This window comes from Seriola dumerili, unplaced genomic scaffold (assembly GCF_002260705.1).
Source record: "Seriola dumerili isolate Sdu_G_001 unplaced genomic scaffold, Sdu_1.0 BDQW01000665.1, whole genome shotgun sequence".
In the NCBI taxonomy this organism is placed as follows: Eukaryota; Metazoa; Chordata; class Actinopteri; order Carangiformes; family Carangidae; genus Seriola; species Seriola dumerili.
This window is the reverse complement of record NW_019174920.1, coordinates 1,493,425-1,520,225: the sequence shown is the minus strand read 5'-3', so window position 1 is coordinate 1,520,225 and position 26,801 is coordinate 1,493,425. Positions and strand designations below refer to the sequence as shown.

The following is a 26,801-nucleotide window of genomic DNA, read 5'->3' as shown; positions in this document are numbered from 1 at the left end:
CTGAGATACCTTAAATGCACCAGGATGAGCGAAGTTTTGAAAAACATAATCCCACGACACCAAGCCGCTCAGTTTAGTAACAACACCTTGGCTGGGTCATTGTGACCTGGTTCGGCTCAGGAAGGGAGCGGAGGAGTCTGAGCAAAAATAGAAATTAAAAATATAATTGTTAAAGGTCTGAGACCAGATGGCCCACTTTAATTTCTGCACCAGAGGCCTCCTACAACATCTGGAAGGTTAAAACATTTTTTGCTAATTTTTTTCTATGTCTGGGTTTTACAGGGTTAGGCAGCAACACACACATGTAAACACAGACACAAAACAACAGGCTTGTGTTTTTAATTATATTATTATCAGATAAGTAACTGATGATGCTTCATTATTAAAAGAGAACACAACCACTGCATTCTATAATATATTTGGAGTCATCATGGGGGCCTACTTTCCTCACAATGCAACCTGACCACTAATGTAGTCTGGAGCAGAGTGGGGGATCTGGTCAGATCAGTTCTGTCTGGCTCCACACCCACCAGATTATTTTACTCTTCAAACCTATGTCTTCACAACAACAGGCACTGACTCAGGTGACATCACTTGAGGACGTTTATCAGACTTTCTGTCGCTCCCTCTGGAGACACTAAAGGCTTTACACCACTTGTTTTCACATAGACAGTCATACTCCCCCTGATTTGCCCATCAGGCCAAACTACCGATGGACCCAGGGATGTGATGAGGACATGAAAGACAGAAGAGGTTTCTAGAAGACAAAAACAAAGACAAAAGGTACTTACATGGTTTCTTTGGACACTTCTGGCACTTGTGGAAACCCCAGGACGTCCCAATGGTCCCACAGCACTGCTCCTGCTTGGTGAGACCTGGCAGAGCCTTCCCACACTGTTGGGGTTATTGGGGGAGGGGGTGAATTATTACTTTTATTTTAATATAAAATGATGTTTTGTCTGCTCTCTGCTTGCTCTGTATACTCGGGTGTGAATCAGATGGACACATGCAGAACACACATAAAATATTTATTAAGCTCTACTGTTACAGCTTCCGAACCACCTCACATCCTTTCTATCATTTCGATCCAGTAACTTAACTTACTTAATTACTTAACCCTCAATACAACCAATATAACCTTTTTTTACTGATTGGATGTTGGTCTTCATTATTTTATTTTATTAATGGTTTTAATTCATACTTATCATTTTTTGTGTCTGTTTTAATTTATGTCTAATAGTTTATCTTTACACTATCCACATACTTTTTGTGGTGGCAACTTTCTTGATAATTCATGCTTTGTGCAGCACATTGTGTTTTCACCTGGAATGAAATGTGCTTTGCTTTGCTTTGATATCCCTCGTGTTCGCACTAATGTTGGCTGAACTGGTTTCAGGTTCTATGCACCATCTAAATGGAATGCACTGCAAACTGCCCTCAAACTAGAGTCTTACATTTCACATGGAGATTTTAAATCTCTATTATTTGCTGTATTTTATGACTACTGTAAATGTTTTTGTTAATTCTTTGCTTCTTAGTTTCTTGTATTGTGGAGTTCTGTTGTCTTTGTTGATTGTCTCTTGTGCCTGTTTCTTGTTCTCAGGTCTCTCTTGAAAAAGAGATTCTAATGACACTGTCTGATTAAATAACTGGTGCCGGCGCTGACAGAAAAAGGGTGCAGAGTAAATGACCTGAGTAGTGTCTGAAAGTGTTTTTCATTCTACTGATGAGCTCACTACACAGTCCTTTACATTGAACTCCCTGACAGTGAGGAGGGAGGAGTGAATGACTGAGTGATTTTGGACACAACCAATGTTTACCATGTTCACAGGCTTAATTTAGCATCTTAGCATGCTAACATTTGCCAATCAGCACATAGGCTACACAATGTACAGCTACGGATGAGGCTGATGGGATGTCGAAATTTGTGCCGAAGCAATAAACTAGAAACTGCAGTGATCATGTTATAATGAGTCTCTTATTCTGAAAAGCGTCACTGTCTAGAGCTCTGGTTGATTTCACACACAGATCTTTACTCAGGTGTAACTGAGTGTCTTGGTTGTGTTGATGTTCACTGCAGCAGAGTGTGGAGTCTCACAGTACATCATATAAAGTACTTCCCTTATTCTCTCCTTCAAGGAAACTGTTTCTTCATCACGTTAAAACAGAAAAATTGTTGCTTATTGAACTTTACTGAGACATTTTAGGACTTGACTGTTTTATATTAGTTGCTATGACACTGGCAGTCATGTGACCAGCCTCAACCTAGTTTTCATTTCATTGTGCAGAATTCAGACTCAGCCTGTATTTCATTTACTCATGCTGATGAACAGCAGGTCTTTCAGAGAGGTACCTGACTGCCCGTGGTCTCCTGGAAGCAGCGGCCCAGCGTGTTCTTGGAGGTGACGGGCTGGTACTGAGGAACCTGGTAGCCGTGCTGACCGGGGTAGACTATGTTGTAGCCGTGGTGCTGGATCTTCTGGCTGCTCTCGGTGTGGTGGTAGGTGTAGCTGGTGGACGAGGAAGAGCCAGACTGGGGACCTTTCAGCTGGTGACCGTTGTTGTGGTAGTTGTCCAGCTGAGACACCTGGTGGACCTGGACCGAGGCCTCTGGAGGATGTTTGATGTGGATGTTGACGATGCTGGGGCTGAACACTGGAGACACACAGGACAACAACAGCAACACCACTATCAAAGTGTATTAGGAAGAGTCAAAAAGAAACTCTCAGGACAGTGACAGTGACAATGACTTCTGTTATGATGCTGTAATCAAACTGGTCTGGAACTAACTTGGACTTTCTGTCCTGTAGCTGCTGGCTCAGTGACAGAATGACTGCTTGGTGCTATGTTGTTAATAAAGTTAAAACAAAAAAAGAGCCTGAAACCACATGGGTCAAATACCCTGAGCAGTGACTCCCTGGTTCTTTCCCCGATTTTCCTGTCTGTCCTCACTGTGTCTATCAAATAAAGGAAACAGAAACTTTTTTTTTTTAAAAAAGGCAGTGATGAACCAAGAGGAGAAATTTTACTAAACCTGGCAACCTTTTATAAATCACTTCAATCACATTCACTTAAGTTTTTTTCCATGCTTATGCAGGGATATGTCTGTTATAATTGGTACTGATTAAGTTCAAATGTTGTTAGTTCCAAATGAGGAGTGTTACACACAGCTGGAGACCATGTGGTGTTATTCATCAGTTCTGAAATACAGAAAAAAAAGTCAGTGACTGCTTTGTTGTGACATCACAAAGGTCCAGAAGTCCTGACGGCTGGTTTTAAGGCTCAGTTTCTGACTACAGGCTGTGTGCATTTCTCTGTGGACTGAGGCTTTGATACTTTCACAGCATTAATATAGAACCTAGACCTGATCTATAATCAAACTACACATGGACATGAAATGAAAGAGTGAAATGCTCTGATGGTTTATATAATGAAAAGGGACATGTGACCTGTAACTTTTAAATGATCCTTTAAGATGTAATGACGAAGTTTCTGTTCAGTTACTGGACAGTGAACAGTTCTATTGTAGGAAACAGGGTTTATGTTACCAGTGTTTATACCTGTTGTAGCCCATTTACCACTAATTACCTCCACTTTACATGAGTCCTGACCACCCTCCAGAGCTGAGCTGTGATCTTCACAGTCGTGCTTGCGGCCTTTATAATGCGTGACTTGAGGTAAATGGGCTGAAACGCGCCTCCAGTAAGGAGGAGGAAAGTTATACTGCTTTACTGTTTCCAGCCTCATTTTCTATCCAGGCCACCGAACCTTTTACAGAACCACTGGTATGAAGCCTTTTACTCACCAGTTCCCTGGCCATTGCTGTAGGTCAGTGGCAGTGTGTGTGTGGAGTGGACCTGGGTCTGGCTGTAGCTGCCCGCCGTCTGCTGGTGCTGCTGGTGTCCGCTGTGAACCGGCATCTGGCAGAACTTCCCAGTGAAGTTGGGAGGACACTGACACTTGTCCCTGGCGCTGCACTTGCCTCCATTCATACATGGGAGGTGACACACCACTGAGGAGAGAGCAAGGAGGCAGTCATGCTGATGTAAAAGTGTGTGTGTGTGTGCGTGCGTGTGTGTGTACATATAAAGCTAAGGAGATCCTGAACATGTTTTATACAATAATTAAAACATAGTTTTAATAACTCCATGTATGAGGATGCAGCACTAAAGATCGGTTCAGTTCCTCTTTCCTCCTCCTCAGAAACTCAGAGCCTCTGAAACTATATTTCATGAAACAGAAAACCAGCTTTGATGGAGCGACTGTCGACAGAACGGCTGATATCTACACATGGCCAATGTTTTGTCTGGTAAATGTGTTGGCACACATCCATGGTGTAAGTGTGGTAATCCAGTCTGTACGTTCCAAGGTTTTAGTGGATGACACAGAGGCTGAGAACCACCCAACGTGAAGAGGAGGGTGGTGTGCCAGGTGTTAACCCTCACATAAATCATGTTGCTCCCACACACCACAGCACACCACAGCCCACCACAGCACAACAGGTGTCAGACACACACACAAACACACACACTCACACGCACACTCTTTCAACCACACAGTGTGAACCCAGCAGACAGTATGGGGCTGATGTAAGAAGAGTGAGGAGAGGGCCACAGTGAGTTCACTGTTCTGTGGCCAAAAGGCCTAAACTCTCTCTGATGATGTAAACATGTACACCCCCACCCCTCACCATCAAGTCATCATCATGGGGCTTCCCGCAAATCATCCAGGCACCAGCAGCATGAATTATTCCTCAGAAATCCTTCATTCAGTTGAGCAACATCTGTTATGTGTCAAGCCTTTATTTTTTACACTCAGCTGAGAAAACAGGACATCCACTCTCAAAGTAAGTTTGTCTGTCTGTAAATAAAGATGGACGTATTCTCCGTGACGTCACCTAAAGGTTTCTGAAGAGTAGTTTTCAAGCTCAGAGTGAGCTGCTCCACCTTCACCATCTTGGCAGTGTCGGACTTTGCCCCTAACTCCCAGCAAATCCAGGATCCTGGAGCAGAGACTTCGGTACATATTTGTTGTGGCAAGCATTTTTACAAAGCATCAGCCTCTGAAACATGAAACCAACACTGAAGAACCAAAAACTGCAGTTCCTCTAATGGCCACCAGAGTCTGGCTCCAACAGTGAGTCAGTCCCCATAGACTCCCATGTTAAAATGTCCAACTTTACAGCAGAAATAAACATGTTTACAGCCTGGTACAAAAACAGTTTTGGTCTCTAGAGCTAATTTCCTCCTTCATGACAACTGTTTATATAACTCACCTGTTTACGTTTTATTAAGGCTTAAAGTTATCTACAATTGAGGGCGTGGCCTCTTTGAGTGACAGGTGGACGAGTGTATGCTTGCCACAAACTGGCATGCACCAAAGTTTCAGCTCCCCACAAGCCCCTCCTCTTTGTCCATTTTTGGATTAGCTGGGAGTTAGGGGAGGAGTCAGACACTAGCAAGATGGCGACAGTGGAGCAGTGCACTCTGAGCTTCAAAACCTCTCTTCAGAAACCTGTGGGTGACGCTGCAGAGGCTACGTCCATCTTTATTTACAGTCTGTGACCAGGTGCAGTGGATAAGTTTACACCTTTTTATTCACAGTGTACTCTCAGGGCTGCCACCTCTGTGTGTTTAATGTCCTCACTACAGCCTCACAATCCTCCACTCTGAGAAACTCAACTGAAAGAAATTCAGATTGTGACTGACACGACACATATACTGTACACAGGAGTTATTGCATATAAAATGAAAGGCACAGTGAGGAGAAAGCTAAGCTACATAAAGTGCTACACCTGTCTTTTCCCTCAAGTCCTCCTACCTTCCCCTCCACATTCGACTCACCTCCCAAACCGCCCCCAAATTTCTATTTGATTTAATCCAACTGTAAATGATTTGAAACCGTCTGGACTGCAACTGACACAAACGAGCTGGCAGCTGCAGGCGTCTTCAATAAAGGAAGCAAGACCTGAGGCCAGAAAGCTCTCAGCACTTGGCAAGCTGCTGCGCTCACCTGGGAGAAAATATGCCAGAAGAGCTGGAAAAACACCACTTAAATCCTCTCTCCAGAGGCTGCAGCCGGCCAAATGGGATACACACACAACAGCCTGAATCAGGCCAGTTTAAAAATCATCCTCATAAATGAATTGAGTAATTCCATGAATATTTTCTGTTATCACCAAACTATCAGCAACTGGCTGAGTAGTTTTCACCTCACATTTGTTTGTTTCTACAGAGTTTGCCAGACGAACCACATCGCGACTGAAAAATATGTTGAGAAAAAAATAAGCAAAACAGGAAGGAGGAGAAATGTATGCACATGATCCAGGATGAAGATCCAGAATTACTCCTTTAATACAACATTTAAATGTGTTTAAATGTGTTGCAGTAACAGCAGCTGGTTGTGGATTTTGCAGAACAGGTAACAGTTGCGCATTTGCAGTAAAATAGCTGTGGTTGCAGTAACAGTTGCACTAGTTGCACCATGGAATAATATTCTATTGAAGGAATGTATGCACAAATAATTTACCAAGTGTAGTATTTACAGTAAAAGCTCTTATTTCTTCATACACAATGTTTCTCTAATGTTGATAATGTCATCAAACACCCTATTGATCATAGGTTGTGAATGCCACCCGACCCTCCTGGTCTCAGTTGTTGCTTGGACATGGTTGATGTGTGGCTGCCAAATTTAAACAAATGCTCCCTGTGTCAACAAATATAAAAAACACTGTGTTCCCAAGTGTTAGCATAAAGCCAGGCTAAGAGGCTATAGCCATGTTAGCAGGTCTGTGAGGCTATACAATGCTGCTTTGAGCTAAATGCTAACATGTTCACAAAAATGAAGCATGACACAGGACAGTAGCAAATACCAGACTTGCTGTACCACAGCAAAACTAACTACACCTTTCAGACAACTGCAGTGGATTTAAAAAGTGCCATATATATCCATCTGTTGTACTAAAACACAGTAAAAGAAGAAGCACATTTCTAAACGTAGCATTATTTACTATAACTGTAGAAAGAGTGAGAGAAAAGAAAGGAAATAAAAGATGCAGCCAGTATCATTCAGGATACAGACGGATGAAGACCTGGGCTGGTGAAAAGACATGAGGCATCTATCTAACACATGACCAGGGTACATGTGGTGGAAAAGAAAGTTTACTCCACTGTGATACAATTATTCTTTTGAATAATTAATAAATGCTCCACAATAAAAGAAATAAAATCATATAATGACAGCTCTTCAAGTTGATATTTTCCTTCTCTTTGTAAACTCTGATCTTGTGGATATCTCTTTCAACATGTCATCATGGACTGTGGGCGAGTTTCAACACATCCACCCCTTCCTTCCACTGATTCATAAAACAACACTCTGCCCTCATCGCCTCTCTCATCAGGTGTGATAAGTGTGATAAACAAGACGAGTGCGTTTTATTCTGTCTTGGCTCTTTGAGCTTGGTCTGGACTGTAAATAAACTTTCATCCTCCCAGCTCCCTGGCTCAGGTCTGCAGCCTATCACAGGGAAGAAGGAAAGAGTGAGGGCAGAGGAGGAGCGAGGCGAGTCTGGACAGGCTCAGGAGTCTGACACTCTGTCTCTACACCGTCAGTCAGATCCAGGTGCAATGAGAAGAATCTACAATTGTCTCTGAGAATTACAGTGTCAACAGCTGATTGAAAAAGAACAAACATCTGTTACACTGCTGTGTTTTCCGACTGATACAACCTGTAGATTTATATTGCTCCTGTCCGTGGTGGTCCTGACTGTAGTCCTGACTGACGTGGTCCTGACTGACTCAGTCCTGACTGCAGTTGTCCTGACTATATCCTGACTGCAATAGTCCTGGTCCTAACTGCGGTGGTCCTGATTGTAGTCTTGACTGCAGTGGTCCTGACTGTAGTGGTCCTGACTGCGGTGGTCCTGACTGTAGTGGTCCTGACTGCAGTGGTCTTTACTGCAGTGGTCCTGACTGCAGTGGTCTTGACTGTAGTAGTCTTGACTGCAGTGGTCTTCACTGCAATGGTCCTGACTGCAGTGGTCTTGACTGCAGTGGTCTTGACTGCAGTGGTCCTGACTGCAGTGGTCTTGACTGAAATGGTCTTGACTGCAGTGGTCTTGACTGCAGTGGTCTTGACTGCAGTGGTCTTGACTGTAATGGTCCTGACTGCAGTGGTCTTGACTGTAATGGTCCTGACTGCAGTGGTCTTGACTGTAGTGGTCTTGAGTGAAATGGTCTTGACTACAGTGGTCTTGACTGCAGTGGTATTGACTGCAGTGGTCTTGACTGTAGTGGTCTTGAGTGAAATGGTCTTGACTAGAGTGGTCTTGACTGCAGTGGTATTGACTGCAGTGGTCTTGACTGCAGTGATCCTGACTGCAGTGGTCTTGACTGCAGTGGTCTTGACTTTAATAGTCCTGACTGCAGTGGTATTGACTGCAGTGGTCTTGACTGTAATGGTCCTGACTGCAGTGGTCTTGACTGCAGTGGTCCTGACTGCAGTGGTCTTGACTGTAATGGTCCTGACTGCAGTGGTCTTGACTGCAGTGGTCCTGACTGCAGTGGTCTTGACTGCAGTGGTCTTGACTGCAGTGGTCCTGTCCACTGGTTGGTAGATTGCTCCTCTGTGATGGTTAATAGGTGATAATAAATGCTGGAGTCACAGTGTACACTTAAAAACACACAGTAACACTCAGTTCTGTATCATGACTGATGGAAAATCAAAAGTCTCCTTCAATGACCTTTTGTTCTACTTTGTCCACTGTGGACTCTGGAGTGTGTCCACCTTCTCAGGTGCCGGTGCAGCTCTGATGTTGATGCAGAAGCAGCACTGACATGTATTGACCAGACATCACGACAGCTCAGCTCCAGTTAACAGACTAGCAGCGTCGCTCCGGGTCGCCCAGAGTTAACAGCCTGCTGTTTTCTCTCTCTGAGCTGGTCTACCTCCAGTTATACTAATTTGTTCAGCTGAGTCAGACAGGAATTCATCTTGTTCCGCTCTTCCCATGTTTCTGCATGTGTCAGAGCCAGAGACACTGATCTGCTCCTTGTAAGGGCTGAGGCAGGTTCAGACACAGTTTGTCAGGTCTGTGCAACACATTAAAGAACACCCAGTACACAGAAGCTCCAATACACAGGAGGTGACATCCTGACACAGCTATATTACTGTATACATTCACTTCAAGGGCATTTACCCAAGTTTAATCAGGCTACAGTGGCTTCCCAATGTTCAGACAGTGCATCTAGACTTCCAAAGATGCTGTGATCAAAATAAATTGGCAGGTACCAAAACAGGGAAAACATGTTTTACTGTACTGTACTGACTGTCTGATCACAAGTTACCAGTCCATCAGAGTCTTACAGTAAACAGATGATGAATGAATTTTATTATTTCAAACAATTCCTACAACTTCTGTCTACAAGAGTTCAGGAACAGAGATCCCAAACACAATGATTCAGTGAGCCCAAATACATCATCTGTTGTACCTGAAGTAGGAGGAGAACTTCCCTCCCATCTTAATGTCCATTCAAATGCCTCAGTATGTTTCAAACCCAGTCCTTGTGAATCTTCTAACAGCACTCATCTGACAAATGTTTTAACTTTCCAAACTCCATACTTTGACATCCCTAAAATCAGTGGGTCGACAGGGTCTGACTTTAGCTCTCAAGCATCATAAAATCTATTTGGGTGATTCATTGTGTTGAGACTACAAACTTTTTAGACACTGAGTTCTTAAAGGGAGATCAAGGAGGAAGCTATAGACTTTTCGCCCCACCTTTGAGAGTGGCTGTTCAGAACATCTGAGGTTGCATGACTCTCATATGGCCTGGTTAGTTTGAAGCATACTGAGGCCTGTAGCCTCAAAACAGACCTGTCACAAGTTAAACTAAAATCCCCTCCTCGTGGTTGTTTCCTCCACCAACCAGTCAAGTTGCAGTTAACATGGTCACATCTCTCCTTCCTAAATTCCAGCATTGAATAATGGTCAGAAGTTTTTTGCAGAACATTATGATGTCACAGTGAAGTTGACCTTTAACCTTTTTTTAATATGAAGGTTATATGTTATATTTGAGTTATATCGTGTCATAATTAGTGAATGAATTTGTTAGTTATGGCCAAAAAAGTGTTTTGTGAGGTCACAATGACATTGACCTTTGATCTTTGACCACCAAATTCTAATCTGTTCATCTTTGAGTACAAGTGAATATTTGTGCCAAATTTTAAGAAGTTCCTTCAAGGCATTACTGAGATATCGTGTCAACGAGAATGACTGACGGTCGCCGGTGCGGAGGAATAAAAAGAGCATCCTAAAATCTCCAACATCTCCAACACGTTGAATGTAAAGTAACATGTACAGTAACTGCCACACATCAAATTAAAAACTAAATAAAAACTAAACTCTTGAAGCAGATTAGAATTCAGTTTGTCAAACCACCTGCAGATGGTGAAAACTCGGCAACCTCTAAAGTTGAATCAGTGCCTGTTTTTTGTTGATGTCATTGTTTTTGTTGGGGGTTTCTTTGGCCAATACAAAATTGACATCTTGTCACCATATTATCAGCAGCTGATTTGTGTCACTAGATGAGTCTCAGTCCAGTACTCCCTCTCTTTTAGTTCTGTGTTTGGTCTCCACCAGCTCCTGAGAGAAATACCTGTTCACCCGCTGCTCTCTGACTGTGTGTGTCTGCTGTTTGGTGATGGACGGGTAGTGAACAGTGTGTTAACAGAGATGAGAGCAGTGAGACTCAATCAAAACAGGTACGTTTTCGGCCATAAAAGCAAAGCAATGTTGTGAAATCTGCTCAACTGCAGAGTTGGTAATAACCGACTCCTTCCTTTTTACACACATTACATGAATTGTTTTCTGTGATAACACCACAGACAGAAGGTCTGATGTTTTAAAGGATGTTAGATAGTTAACAGCTGCCACAGATCACAGTGACAAACAGCATTGATTTTTTTTTTATTCAGCTGATTTTAAATAGAGATCACTGTCTGTGAATCCTGCACATCATGTTCAGTTAAAGCTCAAGGCGTTTATATGTTTTCCATCAACAGCTTTAATATCACAGACTGGGTGGTAGACAGAAGCACCACCCATAGAGAGCAGTGTGTGTGTGTGTGTGTGTGTGTGTGTGTGTGTGTGTGTGTGTGTGTGTGTGTGTGTGTGTGCGTGCGTGTGTGGGTGTGTGTGTGTGTGCGATAACTCACCTACTCTGAAGTTGGGTGCAGTCAGTGTGTCTGTAGCGTGGCCGTTCTCACTGATGATGGTGGTGGTGTTTCCCTGCTCACAGTTGTTGTGACACTTGCCTCCAGTGCAGGTCAGTTTGCAGATGGTGGGTGTAAAGACCACCTTGATCCTCCCAGTGTGGTTGCCCACTGCTGCTGAGAACATGGCACCCACCATGAGGAGGAGGGGGAGAAATCTGGTTATACTCTGATCCATCGGGAAAAAAAGTTAGACCACTTTCAGATTGAAGCTCTTCAACAATCAGCTGGTGAGGCTCCAAAACAACGACAAATTATCTACTGTGTAATTTTCAATTCTGAAAAACTAGTGATGTGTCTCCTCCCTGCATTTATTTCCTCTCTATCTGTTCCTCCTCCACTGATCCTAAGTCCAGTGGCGCCTCTGAAACGTGAGCAGCAAAAAAAAGAAAAAAAAATGTGGGAGGGAGAGAAGTCGGCAAACAAAACTCTGGGACATGGTCCAGTTCTTCATCACACTGTAAGTCTCTGAGAGGTGGATACCCAGCTTTCTTCCAACATAGACACACAGCAGGCATGGCACCTTCAGCTCTCAGCCTGCACTCCGTCCTCTGCACTTTTCTTCTCATTCTTTCCTCCTCTTTACTTTTTACTCTTCAGTTTTAGCAAATTAGGAAGAAATCCCAGCAGCATTTAGAAGTGCTGTAAGACAGGTAAAGCAGCAGATAACTGCATATTTCAGGGAAATCTTTCAAATGTGTATACAAGAACTGAACTTGGCACAAATCCTCCTCGGGTATTACTCTTTAGATAAAACATGTTAGCCACTTCAAAATTTAAGGTGGCTGCTGTTTCTGGCAAGGAAATGTTCTTTTTTGCAATAAGTTCATCCACTATTTTCTCATATGAATGATCCTGGTGTTAGATCAAACATTTTTACAATATAGAAAGTGAAATTTAGTGCACTGTAAAAAATGAAAGTATATTTCAGCAAAAATATTACTCACAAAAAAGCTCGCTAACTAGCCTAGCGCTAGCAAGTTAGCCTGGTGGTATAATCAAGTAGACTGTCGACTCTTACAGAACTTTTGGTTCATCATTCATAATAAATGGTTTACAAATACATTGTGTTTTATGCAGAATTTTTCACGTTACATATTAGACACTGCACAAATAAAGCTCTGAGGAAATTTAAGAGTTGTAAATGTGACACATCCTCATAGTCTAAAACAGGATTACATTACCAAATCAGTGAAATCTGTGGGTAAAGTTCTGTGGTAAAATATGTTTTCTATGCCAGAAATGGCAGCCATCTTGAAAATTGGAAATTTCAAGTGGCTCATGGGATTTTTCAAATTAATGGGCCCAGAGGGACAAACACACCTGTTTTGGTGCTTATATCCACATTTGAAAGATTATTGCAGCTATCTGCTGCACAGGAGCTTATCTACCCCTGTCTGCTGAGTTTTATTCCCCACCCTCATAATCTCAGCCCTCAGTACTGACTGACAGGAAGGAGAGAGGAGTGAAGAGTACAAACATCCTGTCACAGTTAATCTGTCTACATGCTGTGCAGTGATGCCTCACATACATCTCTTCAGGTACATTTAACCTCTGCTTTCTTCTCTTCTCTGAGCCTTCCCCTCTGGGCTGTGTCAGATCCAAGCCCCTGTCTCCAACTCTCAGTGCTGCGTCTGAGGCTGTCAGCTGTTCACACTGAAGAGCACAGATGCTCCGAGTGGAACGGAGCAGCCAGAGGAATGTGTTCTGAACCTGAGAGGAAGGAAAACCACTGATTAACATGTCCCAGGCTACCTACGCATCCACAGGGGACCTAATATGATGTAGTGATTACAACTGAGGGCTAATGGAAAGGAGGTTTGAGAAAAGCTGCCAAGATCATATATGGAGGTCCAGGATTTGAAGTCTAAACATGGTCTGTCTGAGTCCCTTTAGAGGGAAGATTATTTCCAAAAAGAAATGAAGGAGGGAAAGATGTGACGAGGTTCTGATGTCTTCAGTCGTACAAACCACAAACGTAAAGAAAAGTTTCAGAACATACACTCACACACTGACTGTTACATTAGACGACAGCTAAATCTAAGTTATTCATGGTTACTGATGCTGTTAAAGCTTTAACACAGTGGTAAAATTATGGTCAGGACTACATACATCCAGTTGCATTATGGGAGATGTACGATCCAGCGTTTTTGGATCTTAACTCATAGTAGAGACTACATCGATCTCTGATGTTTCAATGTTGTCTTTTTTTTTAAATCTGTCTCCTGTGAGTTCCCCAACTTTATGGGAGTGACATGTATATTGCTGGAGTACCACTTTAAGGTCTGTAGAAAATCCTGGTCATGGTTCAAAGGTTATATTTGTAACTTTTCACTGTTGCTGAACATGGTTTCTTGCTAGGAGTGGGTGGTGGTGAAGTGAGTCGGGCTGCAGCTAGCTGGTTAGCATGCTAACTTCAACAGAAGTAGAGACAAGAGTTAACATTGGTGTTTGCTTCCACCTCTGAAGACAGCTGTTGGTGAGTAAAGGAAATATATTTGATGCTGCACTCACAACGTTTCCTGAAGTTAGCATGCTAACCAGCTAGCTCCAGCCTGGGTCGGCCTGTCTTCTCATTTTCTTTAACTTTTTTTTAAAGTTATTTTTTTGGGCAGTTTTTGCCTTTATTTGGGTAGTGACAGAGAGAGTGACAGGAAAGTTGGGGAGAGAGAGGGGACGACATGCAGCAAAGGACCATGGGTCAGACTCGAACCCATGGCCGCTGTGGTAAGGACAGAGCCTAAGTGGTACACGCACTACCAGTTGAGCCACCGGGGCACCCCGACTTCTCATTTTCTGATACCGAGGCACTGTAGCATCCAGTCTGTCCTTAACAAAGTAGTGCTGCTCAAAGGACGTATTGTAAAGCTCATGTCTTGTAAAGACAATGATGACTGAAGGTCAGAAAACAGCTGTTAATGCTAATGTTAGCTATGTACCAATAGCAAAATTTACAAATAACTCCTTTAAAGAAACTAACCATGTCATAGTTCATTCAGCCACAAAGTTTGGCTTGTCAGATAAAAGTAAAGACGGTCATTGTATGTGTTTGACCCATTGACCAAAGCTGCTGCTGTTCTGCTGACAACAATCTCAGGGTAGTAAAAATGAAACCAGCCTTAACTTCTCTTCACCATAAAACAATCAGTTCCACCATGTCAAACCGGCCCTGACAAGGCTCTGAGCAGAGCTCCCTGGACAGCCATGATAAAACATGTCTTGATCCTCTAAACCCTCCCTCCTCCTCCAACTCTGTGCCTCTGTCAGTACACACACGTTGCTGGCAGATTTCTCTGGTTGTGTGGAGCATATGGAAAGAGAGTCAGCAGAGCATCTCAGACACAACACAGACATCAATCAACCTGAGGGAAGAAAATGTTCAGGGGGAGGTTCAGCCAGGCTGCAGGGAGATGGTAGAGTCACTACTGAAGTCAGGGGGTCACTTCTGTCTGTCTGATGTTTTTCATTGGTCCACAGTGGGTTTATTTATCTGAGCCAGGGGGGAGAATAAAAGAGGCGTCAGAGGAGAGACTGAAACCAGGACTGAGTAAGAGGGAGAAGACGGGTCATTTGCACCTCTTGGCTGCTACTTACAGAAAATTAACAGATACGTTTTCTTGATCATCAAGTAGCTGACTGGTTTTTTTGAAACGGATTTTATGTGCAACACACAACATGATATCTTTATCCCTTTTCCTTTGTTGGAGAATGGCACCAACTATACACATTTTACACATCTGTTTACTGTTGCTGGGGAGTATTATGTCATATTTGAAACACTACATATATATAATATATATATATATATATATATATATTATAAAGCCTTGTGTTTGGAGTCTGATAAATGTCCTCGAGTGATGTTACTTGAGTCAGCTTCAGTTGGGGCTGAAGACCCGTCTGGTCTTCAATCAACCCAAAAGGTCACATGTCACCCTGCAGCTCATCGACATCCACTGTCTACCCATGACCTCCTGAATCAGATTCAGTCATTAATGCTACCTTCAGAGTCTTCTGGGTTTGCTCCATCTATTTGAACTCAATCATTCAGCATTAAGCGCCTTCTCAGCCACTGTTTTCCTCCAAGGAATGTGGTCTGTCATTACCACACACGACAATCTCAGTCCAGACTGTCCCAAGATTCATTGCACGCCAGTAATGAAAGCAAACAATGCTGACAGAGAGGATTACTCTGTTACGGCTCAGTTCAGCAGCTAATAGTACAATCTCAAGTCTTNTATATATATATATATATTATAAAGCCTTGTGTTTGGAGTCTGATAAATGTCCTCGAGTGATGTTACTTGAGTCAGCTTCAGTTGGGGCTGAAGACCCGTCTGGTCTTCAATCAACCCAAAAGGTCACATGTCACCCTGCAGCTCATCGACATCCACTGTCTACCCATGACCTCCTGAATCAGATTCAGTCATTAATGCTACCTTCAGAGTCTTCTGGGTTTGCTCCATCTATTTGAACTCAATCATTCAGCATTAAGCGCCTTCTCAGCCACTGTTTTCCTCCAAGGAATGTGGTCTGTCATTACCACACACGACAATCTCAGTCCAGACTGTCCCAAGATTCATTGCACGCCAGTAATGAAAGCAAACAATGCTGACAGAGAGGATTACTCTGTTACGGCTCAGTTCAACAGCTAATAGTACAATCTCAAGTCTTTGTGAAAAAAAGGTTACATGTCACGGTTTCTAGGCAACAGGTGCTGTGCTCTGCGATGCAATGGTAAGGGCACAGCTGGTGATGTGCAACGAAAATCCTCCGTAGACCAGGAAGTCTCATTTCGGTTCGGCCTTCGCAATCTACGACGGTTACGAAGGTCCACACCTTTGTAGGAGGATGTGGCACTGAATTAGGACACAGCTATGAAGTAAAAAAAAAAGAATGTATCTCTGGTTCTGCAGCATCAATTTTGATCCTGTTTTTTAAACTGTCCATCATAAGTCCGACAGTGTTGTAGGTATTTAAGCTTTTGGCTTCATCAAGTCATTGACATAGAGGTGAATAAGTCAAGCCAAAGAGGCGACAAAGTCAGTTTTCTCAGAAAGATGGAGGCATGAACAACAACTTCTCAGTCTCAGAGGTAGAGTTCAGGACGGCCAAAAGCTGAAACACGTTGGTCTCTAAAAATGAACTGGTCTTATAGTGAAGTGACTATTTCCTTTCTCCCTGCCCCTTAGAACAAGTTGAGGTGCTGAAGTCCCGACTCTGAGTGGTCACTGTGGTGATGGTAAGATGATCCTCTCTGCCCACACCTTCAGTGAGGGCTGAGACCATGGCCGTTCTTCAGAGGGTGTTTGGGCCGTGTGAGGGAGCTGAGGGAGAGCTGAGGGGAGATGGGGAATAACTTTCCCAGATGTGGCACCAAAGCCAGTTGCTGACAGGTTGTTTGTCACATGGGAAGGGGCTGACAGAAAGGCTGTGGGCTTCTTGTTTTAGTGCAAACATGTCATTGAAGCACTGGCTGCACGCTGCCCAAAAGCCAGCCATGCTATTCACATTAGTTTAGCCTCAAAGGCCTGAAATGCTATTTGTAGACACACAACTTTGCTCTAAGTGGTAAACAATGAAGGAAACATGTATGAACTCAATAACTCCACCTCCAACACTAGGATGGATAAACAGAGGTTGAAAGACTGTTCAGGTCTCCTGTTTGACGAGGGAAAATGTTACAGATGATGTCGACAGTATGGGTGCATTGTAGGGGTTTGTGGGTATTTGGTGCTCTTTCCTGTCAACAGTTAACATTTAGGATTCATGAGTCAAATAACATGAAGCTAAAATTTATGCTGCAAATTGTGTCACACAAGGAGTTTGTCATTATTACTTAAAGTCTCCAGCTTTTATCAGTGAAGTCACAGTCAGAGTGCACTGCTCTGATTCTTTTCAACTATCTAGTACAAAGGGAAAGGAACGTTCAGTACATCATTGATATATTATTGAAATTCATGTAATATAGGATCATACGCTCACTGAGTACCTTACACCTGCTTATTCATTCAATTATCCAGTGGTTTCCACAGTATTACACTCTGGTTCATGGGCTGGGCCTCTACAGGGAGGTCCTTTGTTCAGCTCCTCCTCCTTCCACCACTCCTCGCTCTTAAAATATCAACAGAGACAATGACAGAAGACAAATTCTTCAGGCTCATTGTTACATTAAGAACCAGGACTCAGTCACAAGGAGTCTGGATCTGCCTAAACTTTAGTTACATGCTAACGTTGAAATGATCCCATTCACACTGGGCGGATCGATGGCTATCTGGTCTCTAGGTGTAAATGCATCCAGTAAGTTTTCAAAAGGGATTTAAATCTGATTGCTTAGTCCACCTCTAGAGTTTGGGTTTGACTGAAGTTTACATATTTAACTTTTACTCCACCACAGTGCAACTCTGTCAGTCAGCAGGGTGTGGACATATCCACTCATTGTCTGATTTCCTTACTACATTCAGTCTCCTCTGTCCTCGTGACAACAGCAGCTGACATTACACTAAATGACAGTGATTATTATTATTATTATTATTATAACAACACAGTCCCTATATGAGTATGATCAAATACAAGACACACTGAGCTGCTGATGAAGACAGAAAATTTTGTCTCACTTGTGGTTCATAAAAACATAAGTAAGAGTAAATGAAAGTGTCTCGTCTGAATTTTATTTATATGAAAACTGTAAACCAGGCCTAAATGGCTCAGATAAGCGATTTAAAAGTGGGTTTGAAATCAGATTCAGATTCAGTAAAAAGCTACTAAAGCTTATATTCATATATATTTTACAATGTTTTATTTCTTCTCTGACTGAAAAAATAAAACCTGGAAAAACCACAGTCAAATTTAAATTGCAATCACAATCAGAAATTTGGTCAAAAATTGCAATTAGATATTTTTGTCACACTACGATGAATCCTCTCTGTCTCAGTACTGGTTCAGTATAAAACACTCTTTGTAGACCATATACAGGACTTACAATAAGTCCAGAGGCCATATATATAAAACCAGTAATTCTCTCTGGTTTTCCGACAAATGTGCTGAACATGAATGACTCCCTCTCCCCTCTCTATATGTGTTTGTCCCATTTCCTTCTGCACCTTTGATGTCTGGCCATTTCTCTGGCATTTACATACTGCTGGCTGAAATTAAACTGAGCAGAGGAGGTTATTTTGAAACTGGGTCTGGCTCAATGTGGCCAGGTCTGGGTCTGCGCAGCCAAACACCAGCACTGTTCTGTCTGCTGACCTCCCATTAATATCCCTCAGGCCAGAGGCACAACCACTCAAAGTGTAGTCTGCACAGAAAAATATTGACTTATTCATAGACGCGTACTGGAGAGTCTGACGCTGGATTCTGGCCTTGAATTTATGACAAACCACAATAACCAACCACCAGCTTGTGAATTATGGCTGTTGTTGATCTGTAGGAGTTTGACCACCTGCCAACGTTGGTCCAGAAAACTTTCTCTTTTCTGTCTAAACGGATTGAGCTGCTCTGATATGAAGTGTCTCATAAAAATGTGAATGCAAAAAATTGAAAATGGATAGAAAATACAAAACGTGAAGGGTCTAAAAGGTAAAAGGTGTTCAGATGCACTTGTTCATTTCTATCGAGGCTCTTGTTGTTTCAGCAAAGTGAGGGGTTCTCCCCCGAGGACACCACTATTTCATCCCAAGAATAAAGAACCCTTTCCAGGGAGTCCCAGGATTTCTCACTTGGCCAAATGATTGGTTTCCAAAGCAGAATCAAACCTTAAAACTAAAATATGATGTTTTGTGGAAAAAGAGATTATGATTTCTTCTTATCATTACTTGAATTTCATTGTAAGCTACTCACAGAGTTTACCCATGTGTCTCTTGAAATGAAAGTTCACAAAATTAGTAATAAACCTTCACATCTCCTCCATTGCAAGTCCCTGAACTCATTTTGACATATGAAGCTTTCATGGACTTTCCCACAGCTAATACACGTGGTTTAAATTGGGTCATTGTTTTCTTGATTTAGCTTGTTTGGCCTTTTAAGATCAGGCAAACATTGGGTCATTACAGTAATCTACCTCTGTTATAATGGAGCCGGCCCCTGAACCACAGACTGACTGGTTTTATCTCTGGTGATTGAACATTATAGTGTGAGTCTCTAAAACTTTAAAGGAGCTATTTGTAAGTTTTGCTATTGCTACATCGCTAACAATACCATTAACAGCTGTTAACTTACCAATCTGGAAGAAACATTGTGAGTTCTGTATCAAACTTTATTCCTTTACTCACCAACAGCTGTCTCAAGAGTTGGAAACAAACACCAATGTTAACTCTTGTTTTGCTTCTATTTCTTTCACTTCATCTCTTCTACTGAAGTCAGCATGCTAACCAGCTAGCTCTGGCTCAGTCAGTCTGTCTCCTTATTTTCCGATACTGAGTAACTGTAGCGTCCAATCTGCCCTGAAGAAGTAGCTGCTCAGAGGACATATTATAACCTCTGAAAGTTATAAGGCTGAAAGTCTTGGCAAGACTGGTCAGTAAACAGCTGTTAAAGCTAATGTTAGCTATGTAGCAATAGTAAAACTTACAAATAGCCTAGCTCCTTTAAATTACTGTTTCTGAAACTACCTTCACTAAAGAACCAAAATCTTTAAACTAAAAATGTATGTATGTAGCTTTTAGTTTAAATTACTGCTGAACACTTTTCAACAAGTGTTGCTTTAGATTTTTTAACGTGCCTTTCTCCATCACAGGAATCCACTGGTTTTCAAATTACTCCTGTACAAAAATCAACCTGCAGAGACGTGATGACACGTGTAAACCATCACAGTGAACATCATGTCCACTTTAGTACTATTAAAATTATTTTTGCACAGTGATGTTAGTGTGAACTGAACTGAAAAGTGAGCATTTGGCAGTGTCACAATCAACATGACTGTGATGGATCGAGTCTCTGGAAGCTGATTTTTGAGAACCGCAGGGAACTGGAAACTGGACAAATGTAAGGAAATGTACTGGAAAATATCTTCAAAATCATTATGTAGAGTTTCCCACTCACCATGGAAGGGGTTGTGTCCCACTCTCAGGGGGATCGGTCTCTCTGGTTGGGACTGGACATGGGTCTGTGTGGTGTGTGTGTGGTAGTATTTGGGCTTTATAATGTACTGATGGTTCTGTACTGGGTGCATGGGAATGGGCCGGATCCTGGAGGGGGAGAGGAAAACATAGTCAAATACAATAAATTCATCATCTTAAATTTAAATAGCAACACAAACTAACAAATCTATGACATAGATATACAGTCAACGCTGTAGGTATTTGCATAATTAGGGCTCTAATCTTCAGCACATTCAATTTGAGTTGGGTTCAATCAGAAAAATTGATGGACTGAGGAGCACATTTCCTGTGGATGAAAATGATTAGCATGAAGAGAAAGTTCTTTGTGACTGCACTGCGGGTCAGGAACACTCTCTGGGATGTAGGCGGACATCGTACAGATCCTACTTCAAGACCAGAACCTCAGAGAATTCACCACAAGATGTAGGCCCCTGGTAAGACTCAGAAACAGAAACCAGACTGCAGTTCTGTCAAAGTGATGGGAAGAAGAAAGTAGCTGTGTTTCCAAATAACTGTCAAGCGGATCAACTAGGCTGCATAGTGTTGTCAGAAGGTGGCGGTATAGGCTATGTTACACAAGGAACCAGAAACAAAACCGGTTGTTTGCCAAACACCAAAAACCTTGAAGAGAAAGAAGAAACAGAACTAGTCACCTTGGCGATCTGTGAGAGAAAAATGGAGAGAGCGGTCCAGGACAAGTTGTAATTATTCTTTCATGTCAACTAGTACTGGCCAAGTTTCATTATGTCCAGAGGTGAAGAAATAGAAATGTGTTTTGTGTGGGTGTAACAGGAGTTAAATGTTTACTACGTCAAAACTTATTCAGAAAAGCCAAGTCCAAGTGAATGTAAAACTTTTTGCACAATTGATTTCCATCAACCTTTTCTGATGCAACACTTCAAAATGTGCACCACCCAGATACACCTAGATACCGATACAGCCAATCATAGGCTATATGGAGAGAGAGAGAGAGAGAGAGAGAGAGAGAGAGAGAGAGAGACTGACATGATGATGTCACATCTCCTCTAGACTTTAAATGTGTTTCAGAAAGGCTCTGATCTAGGGAGTGAGGGAAACAGAAATCCATCAGACAGTCTGGCACTATACCAGCAGACAAGTCCAGTCAGAACAGTAGGGGCCCTATTAAGGGGGCACAAAGGGGGTGGAATCAACGACAATACAAACAGACCACAGTGCCCTGCTGCTGCTGTTTGCTGCACGAGAACCTTTTGGCAGTGGTTCGGGGGCTTCTTATCAAATAATAGCATATATAAGGTGATCTGCTGCACATATATTAAATAATATCTACAGCTCAGGCTGTATTTGCTGTCTGTCTCACCTGTTGCTTCCTCTCCAACAGCAGCCTGTTGGCTGTCTCCTCCTCCTCCTTCTCCTACACTCCTTCATCTCTCTCTTCATTAGCTTCTCTCCCTTCCTGACCCTCTCCTGCTGCTTCAGCTGCCACAGCAGCTCTGGGTGAGGCCTGGAAACATTCAAACCTAATTGACTGGATAGCTAATCACACTGGTCAGACTCTTCAGCTCTCCCATGTGTGTTCTATTCAGGTTCTAGGTTCTCTGTCTGACACCTCTGGTCCAGACTGTCGCTTTGCCTCCTCAGGAGACAAAGTCTTTGAAATATTTTTCAATATAATAAGAATAATCAGCATCTGACTTAAAGAAATAACATGAACATTATCCGCTTGCACCAGCAGACAATGTTGACGAGCAACTATACTAACCGTCAACAACAATCCTTCCTCTTGTGCATGATCGTGTCCCAGTACTCATCATCTGGACTGTGTACCCATAGAAATTAAAATATTTCCTGTTGGATACCAAACCTAGCCATAAATGAACTATCAGCATTTTTTGGTCAATCTGCCAAAAATTTGACGTATTTATTTAAACTTGTGGTAAACTGTCAAAGCAGGTGTTTTTGGCTGGACCATAACCACAGGCCCAGTCCTATAAGCACAAATGTAGCTGACTGAGTGAGTGATAAAGTTGCACCATTGGTTGGCTAGCCAAGTGTTGGAATTTCCCCATTGGCTGTTTTGGCGCAAACAGGTTCTATTACGTAACCATGGGTGTTTACAAGCAGTGTTGCCAACAAGATATTTTGGACAAACCCTGTCTGATTTCTGTAGAAAAGAGTCTTCTGTACTCCCCCGCAAGTGAGAGCAGACACACCTCTACATCTCTCATTCAGCTGACCACACATGTAGTCTGAATGGACCACATTTCAGACACTGTTTCAAACTTGTCCTGTTGTCATGACACAGAAAAACATGTCAACAGCTTTATTGTGAATTCAGCTGCATGAAAATACTGTTTGTGAGAGCACAGAAAAGAGGAGAGAAGAGAACAGATAAAGAGCTGAAACGAGTAAACACTTTGCATTTTGTACCAAACTTGGTGGAGGGAAGGGGAATGGACCAAAGAAGAGCCAATTTTTGGTGTGGATCCGGTTAAAGGAGTGCATCCAATTACTAAACATTGTTGAGGAAAGGTTCCTCAGGAAATAATGTTTGGATCTTGAAAAACTATCAGACACATTAATGGTGTTAAGAGTTTGTACAGTTTGGTGCAGATCCAGGTAATAATCTGGCTCTGACAGACATATGTAGGGTTGTTTGACCTTGGTGGATGTCTGCTCTCTACAGTTGTTACTTTGACAGCTGATAGAAACCAGCTACTGTCACAGCAGAGACTGAGGCAGCCAGAAGAGGTTGAAAGTTTCAACCTACAGAGAGCAGCGCAACAGCATCTTTCTGCCCCTGGTGATTCACTGATTTACCCTTTGAAAAACACTGCAGTGTCCTTATATTGATCCTCTGAAATGACATCACTTCCTCAAGTATTCCCAAATTCTTCAAGTTCTTCAAGACCAGCGTCATCATCCTCCACTTCCTCTCACCACTCCTTTCCCGTCTTATCAGTCTTGACTTTGACCATACTACTGGGCTGAAAACCTCAGTAATATCTTCAGTAGATTCTGTTAAACAGTCATTTCAGAGAATGAGTCCTCTAAGTCCAGAGCAGGAACATTCATCAACACATGAAATATTACACAAACACAAACAGAAAACCAGAAGTTGCTCCTGCCCACGTATGTTTTTGTGATTTGGGCAGGACTCACTGTGAGAGAACATGAGGGAACAAGGGAATGGTTTCAGACATGGACATTTGTTAGCTTGACTTGTTGCAAGAAGCAAATAGAAACTAACATTGTGACTTTTCCACTAAGGTTTGTTTCGGGAACATTATGTGACTGACTAATGGAGCACATAGTGAGCATCTAATGGAGTAAGTGTTTTTTTTCAGAAAATTTTGTCATTTAAGTATTATTTGCCACAAATGGAAAATCAAGCCATGGTTGGGAAAAACATCAAAGGCTGTAACATTATCACTGAAACCACCAGACCTGTCAGGACCAAAGCGTTGTCTTCCTTCAGGGCTTCAAGGGACTCAGTTGACCTCGCTCCAGCACTTCCAATGGCAGTAAGCCAGAGTGAAATCATGACCTTTCAGAACGAATGATGCAGGAGGGCATACCACTTAGGCTCAGCAGCCCGGGTTCAAATCCAGCCCTGGTCCTTTGCAGGATGTCATCCCCTCTCTCTCTCTTCTGTCACTCTCTCACTGTCCCAAAAAACTACCCAAAAAATAACTTAAAGAAAAGAATGAATGATGCAGTCTGCAGTACAGTCGACAAATCTAGTGACTTTGTGAACAGCCAGGCTACTGCTCACCATATCTCAAAGGTTTCCATCAATTCTCAAACCAGAGGAATCTGTGATTTTAGTCATGGTAACGGTACGTGTCATTTGGTCGCCTGTCCATGACATCATATCCTCTATGTGCATGTGTCAGTGTGATTTGATTGAGAGACCCCTAGTGGCAGAAGTTACTTATTGGGCATTTAAAAATTTGTGTTTTACTGCCGCCATCAGCACCGAAAACGTGTCCGCTTTCCTCAGCCGCCATTGAAAAATTGAAAATACAGTGTTGGTCCCTCCCCTTCCACTACATCACCAAGACGCTGACTACTGAGGGTGAGAAGTGTCCATCGTTTTACACTCAATCTTGACCGTTTAGAGTGAACTATCCAGGTACTGAAAGTGCCCTGCGTGTTGAGGTACCTGTCAATACATTTGTCCAACATTAGGATTCAGGGGCTGAACCAAGTGTCCAACGACCACTCTCAGTACACCGCTCTCCCAAGCTTAAGTTGTATTTTCAAACCACTTTTCTCTATCCCTTTGTGTTTACAAATAAATAAATAAATCCCTTTGTGTTTACAAATAAGTGTAAACACAAACACAAACATGAATGCTTTCAAAAAGAGACTGTCCGTCCCTCCCAGCTCTGTCCCGGCTATAAATATAGTTGCCTATAGACACAGTCACACAATACTTCATACACACACCTGCCTTCAGTCACGATGCTGTACTTGTAGAGTTAGAGACCCCAAATGTTCAGGTCTATTTTATGATGTGGGACAGAAGCTGAAGTCACCAACCAGAGACTGTCAACAGTTAAACACAGACACTTTGTCCTGACATGTCACCAGATGGACTGCTTGTGTATGACTTTAGTATGCATAACACAAATAGTAAGGCTATTTGAGCCCCCAAATCCTGGCATGGGCCTGTGGTAAAAATAAAAGTCAGCATGAATATATGCGTGTGTGCTCATCACTGTTTGGTCAGCTGTTAGTGATCGGAACCTCCAGGCATTCTTCTGCATCCTCCAGTATGCACAGTAATGATGTGGATGTCCACGTACTGCCAAGAGATAAACTGTGTATCACATCCTTTATCATCAAGACAAATACATTTTACACACTCCGTCAACCAGCCAAGTTACAGGAAATATAGTCACAATCTCCCCTGAGCTACAGCATGAGTGATTTAACAGAACATTATGATGTCACAGTAAAAGGTGACCTTTGACCTTTTGGATATGAAATGTCATCAATATTTATCCCTATAGATATTTGAGTTAAATTGTGTCATAATTAGTGCATGAATTTCTTTCTTCAGTTATGGCCAAAAACCTGTTGTCACAGTGACCTTTAACCTTTGACCACCAAATTCTAATAATTTCATTCTTGAGTCCAAGTGAATGTTTGTGCCAATCACAACCACAAAAATGGTATGGACGTATGGACGTATGGACAACCTGAAAACAATATGCCTCCAGTTGTGGCTGTCGCCGGCATGGAGATATACAAACAGTTGCACAAAACACCCTTAAGTCTTCTCCTTAAAATGGTGACTTACTGTTAGTTGTTAAAGGGTTTCTACTTCTTCTGCTTGTATACTTAAGGAATCACTTAAAGTCAGTTAAATAATTGCACATAAGACCTTAGCAACCAAAAAAAAAAACAAAAAAAACGAAAGGTACCTTTGACTCATATCAACAACATGGCTGAATTTAAAGTGATAAATTAAGAAAATGAACACATTCGAACAAGAGTGTTCCTCGACCAGGAGACACCCTTAATGATGAATAACTGATTCTACATCACAGGTTTGACCGGCAGTCAGTTTATGATTTGTCAGCGAAAGCAAAATTTAACCTTAAGTGTCATACTTAAGTTTAAAACTTAAGGTGTTTTGTGCAACCTGAGCCTGGTGTTTACAATGTATAAGAAAGGGGATAATGACTGTTGCATCCATCAATCAAGCAAATCAGGGAAACCTGTGACGGGTCTGGCCAGGGCGAAATTATATCTAGTATTGTTTACGTAGGGTAGGGTCCTCTTCTATTGCCACAGATCTCAGATCTGTGTCTATATGTCTTGCATGGATGCAAGCAGACTTGATTTCTCTCTGCATTTGCATCTATTAAGGTCAACAACATGGGCTTAGATCAGTTCCAATTATCCTCAGGTATAATTCAGACATGGTCTCATATCTATTATTTTTGGTTGGGGCCCTAAAGACTTCCTCCCCAAACAAGTTTTAGCCACACTAACAATGTTCTATGGATCTAGGGATGGGAGTTTCTGTAGGCCAGTCGGTCCTCTGCTGTGGTCCAACCCCAACTGTCTTGATGAGTAAATTCACTGTCCTCAGAGGATGAATCCTGGTAACTGTGGTGATCCTCTGAGATCTAGAGCATGATACGTTTGAAGGTTTGTGAAACGTCACAAATAATATGTACTGCCATGAAATGTAGTACAGACAATCAACGTCCCCAGAGGAATGCTGATGACTTTGGTGACCTCCAGCAAGTTGAAGTTTTCTCTGGTCCACTGACAAATCTTCCATGGATTGTCACAATATTTGCTTCAAACATTAATGGTTTTCTGACAGTGTATAATAACTGTCAGTCTGTCTTTGACTTAAGTATGTAGTTAAATACCTACAAAATCCTTTGAAGGGAAGGTGTTAGGATGTTAGGATACTAATTAGCAAAT

The 26,801-nt window shown here is 42.3% G+C and overlaps 1 protein-coding gene across 4 annotated transcripts in view; it reads right to left on the bottom strand.

The window, feature by feature from the left end:
• Positions 1–26,801, bottom strand: part of ltbp1 (latent transforming growth factor beta binding protein 1) — a 129,408-nt gene that overhangs the window by 48,416 nt on the left and 54,191 nt on the right. For all 4 annotated transcript variants that reach the window (XM_022765122.1, XM_022765123.1, XM_022765124.1 and 1 more), the window contains exons 4-8: positions 20,314–20,459; positions 11,215–11,385; positions 3,806–4,012; positions 2,354–2,655; positions 792–894 (exon numbers count right to left, since the gene is read on the bottom strand). In XM_022765122.1, coding sequence (XP_022620843.1) covers positions 792–894; positions 2,354–2,655; positions 3,806–4,012; positions 11,215–11,385; positions 20,314–20,459 — 929 coding nt within the window. The remainder of the gene's footprint in view (positions 1–791; positions 895–2,353; positions 2,656–3,805; positions 4,013–11,214; positions 11,386–20,313; positions 20,460–26,801) is intronic.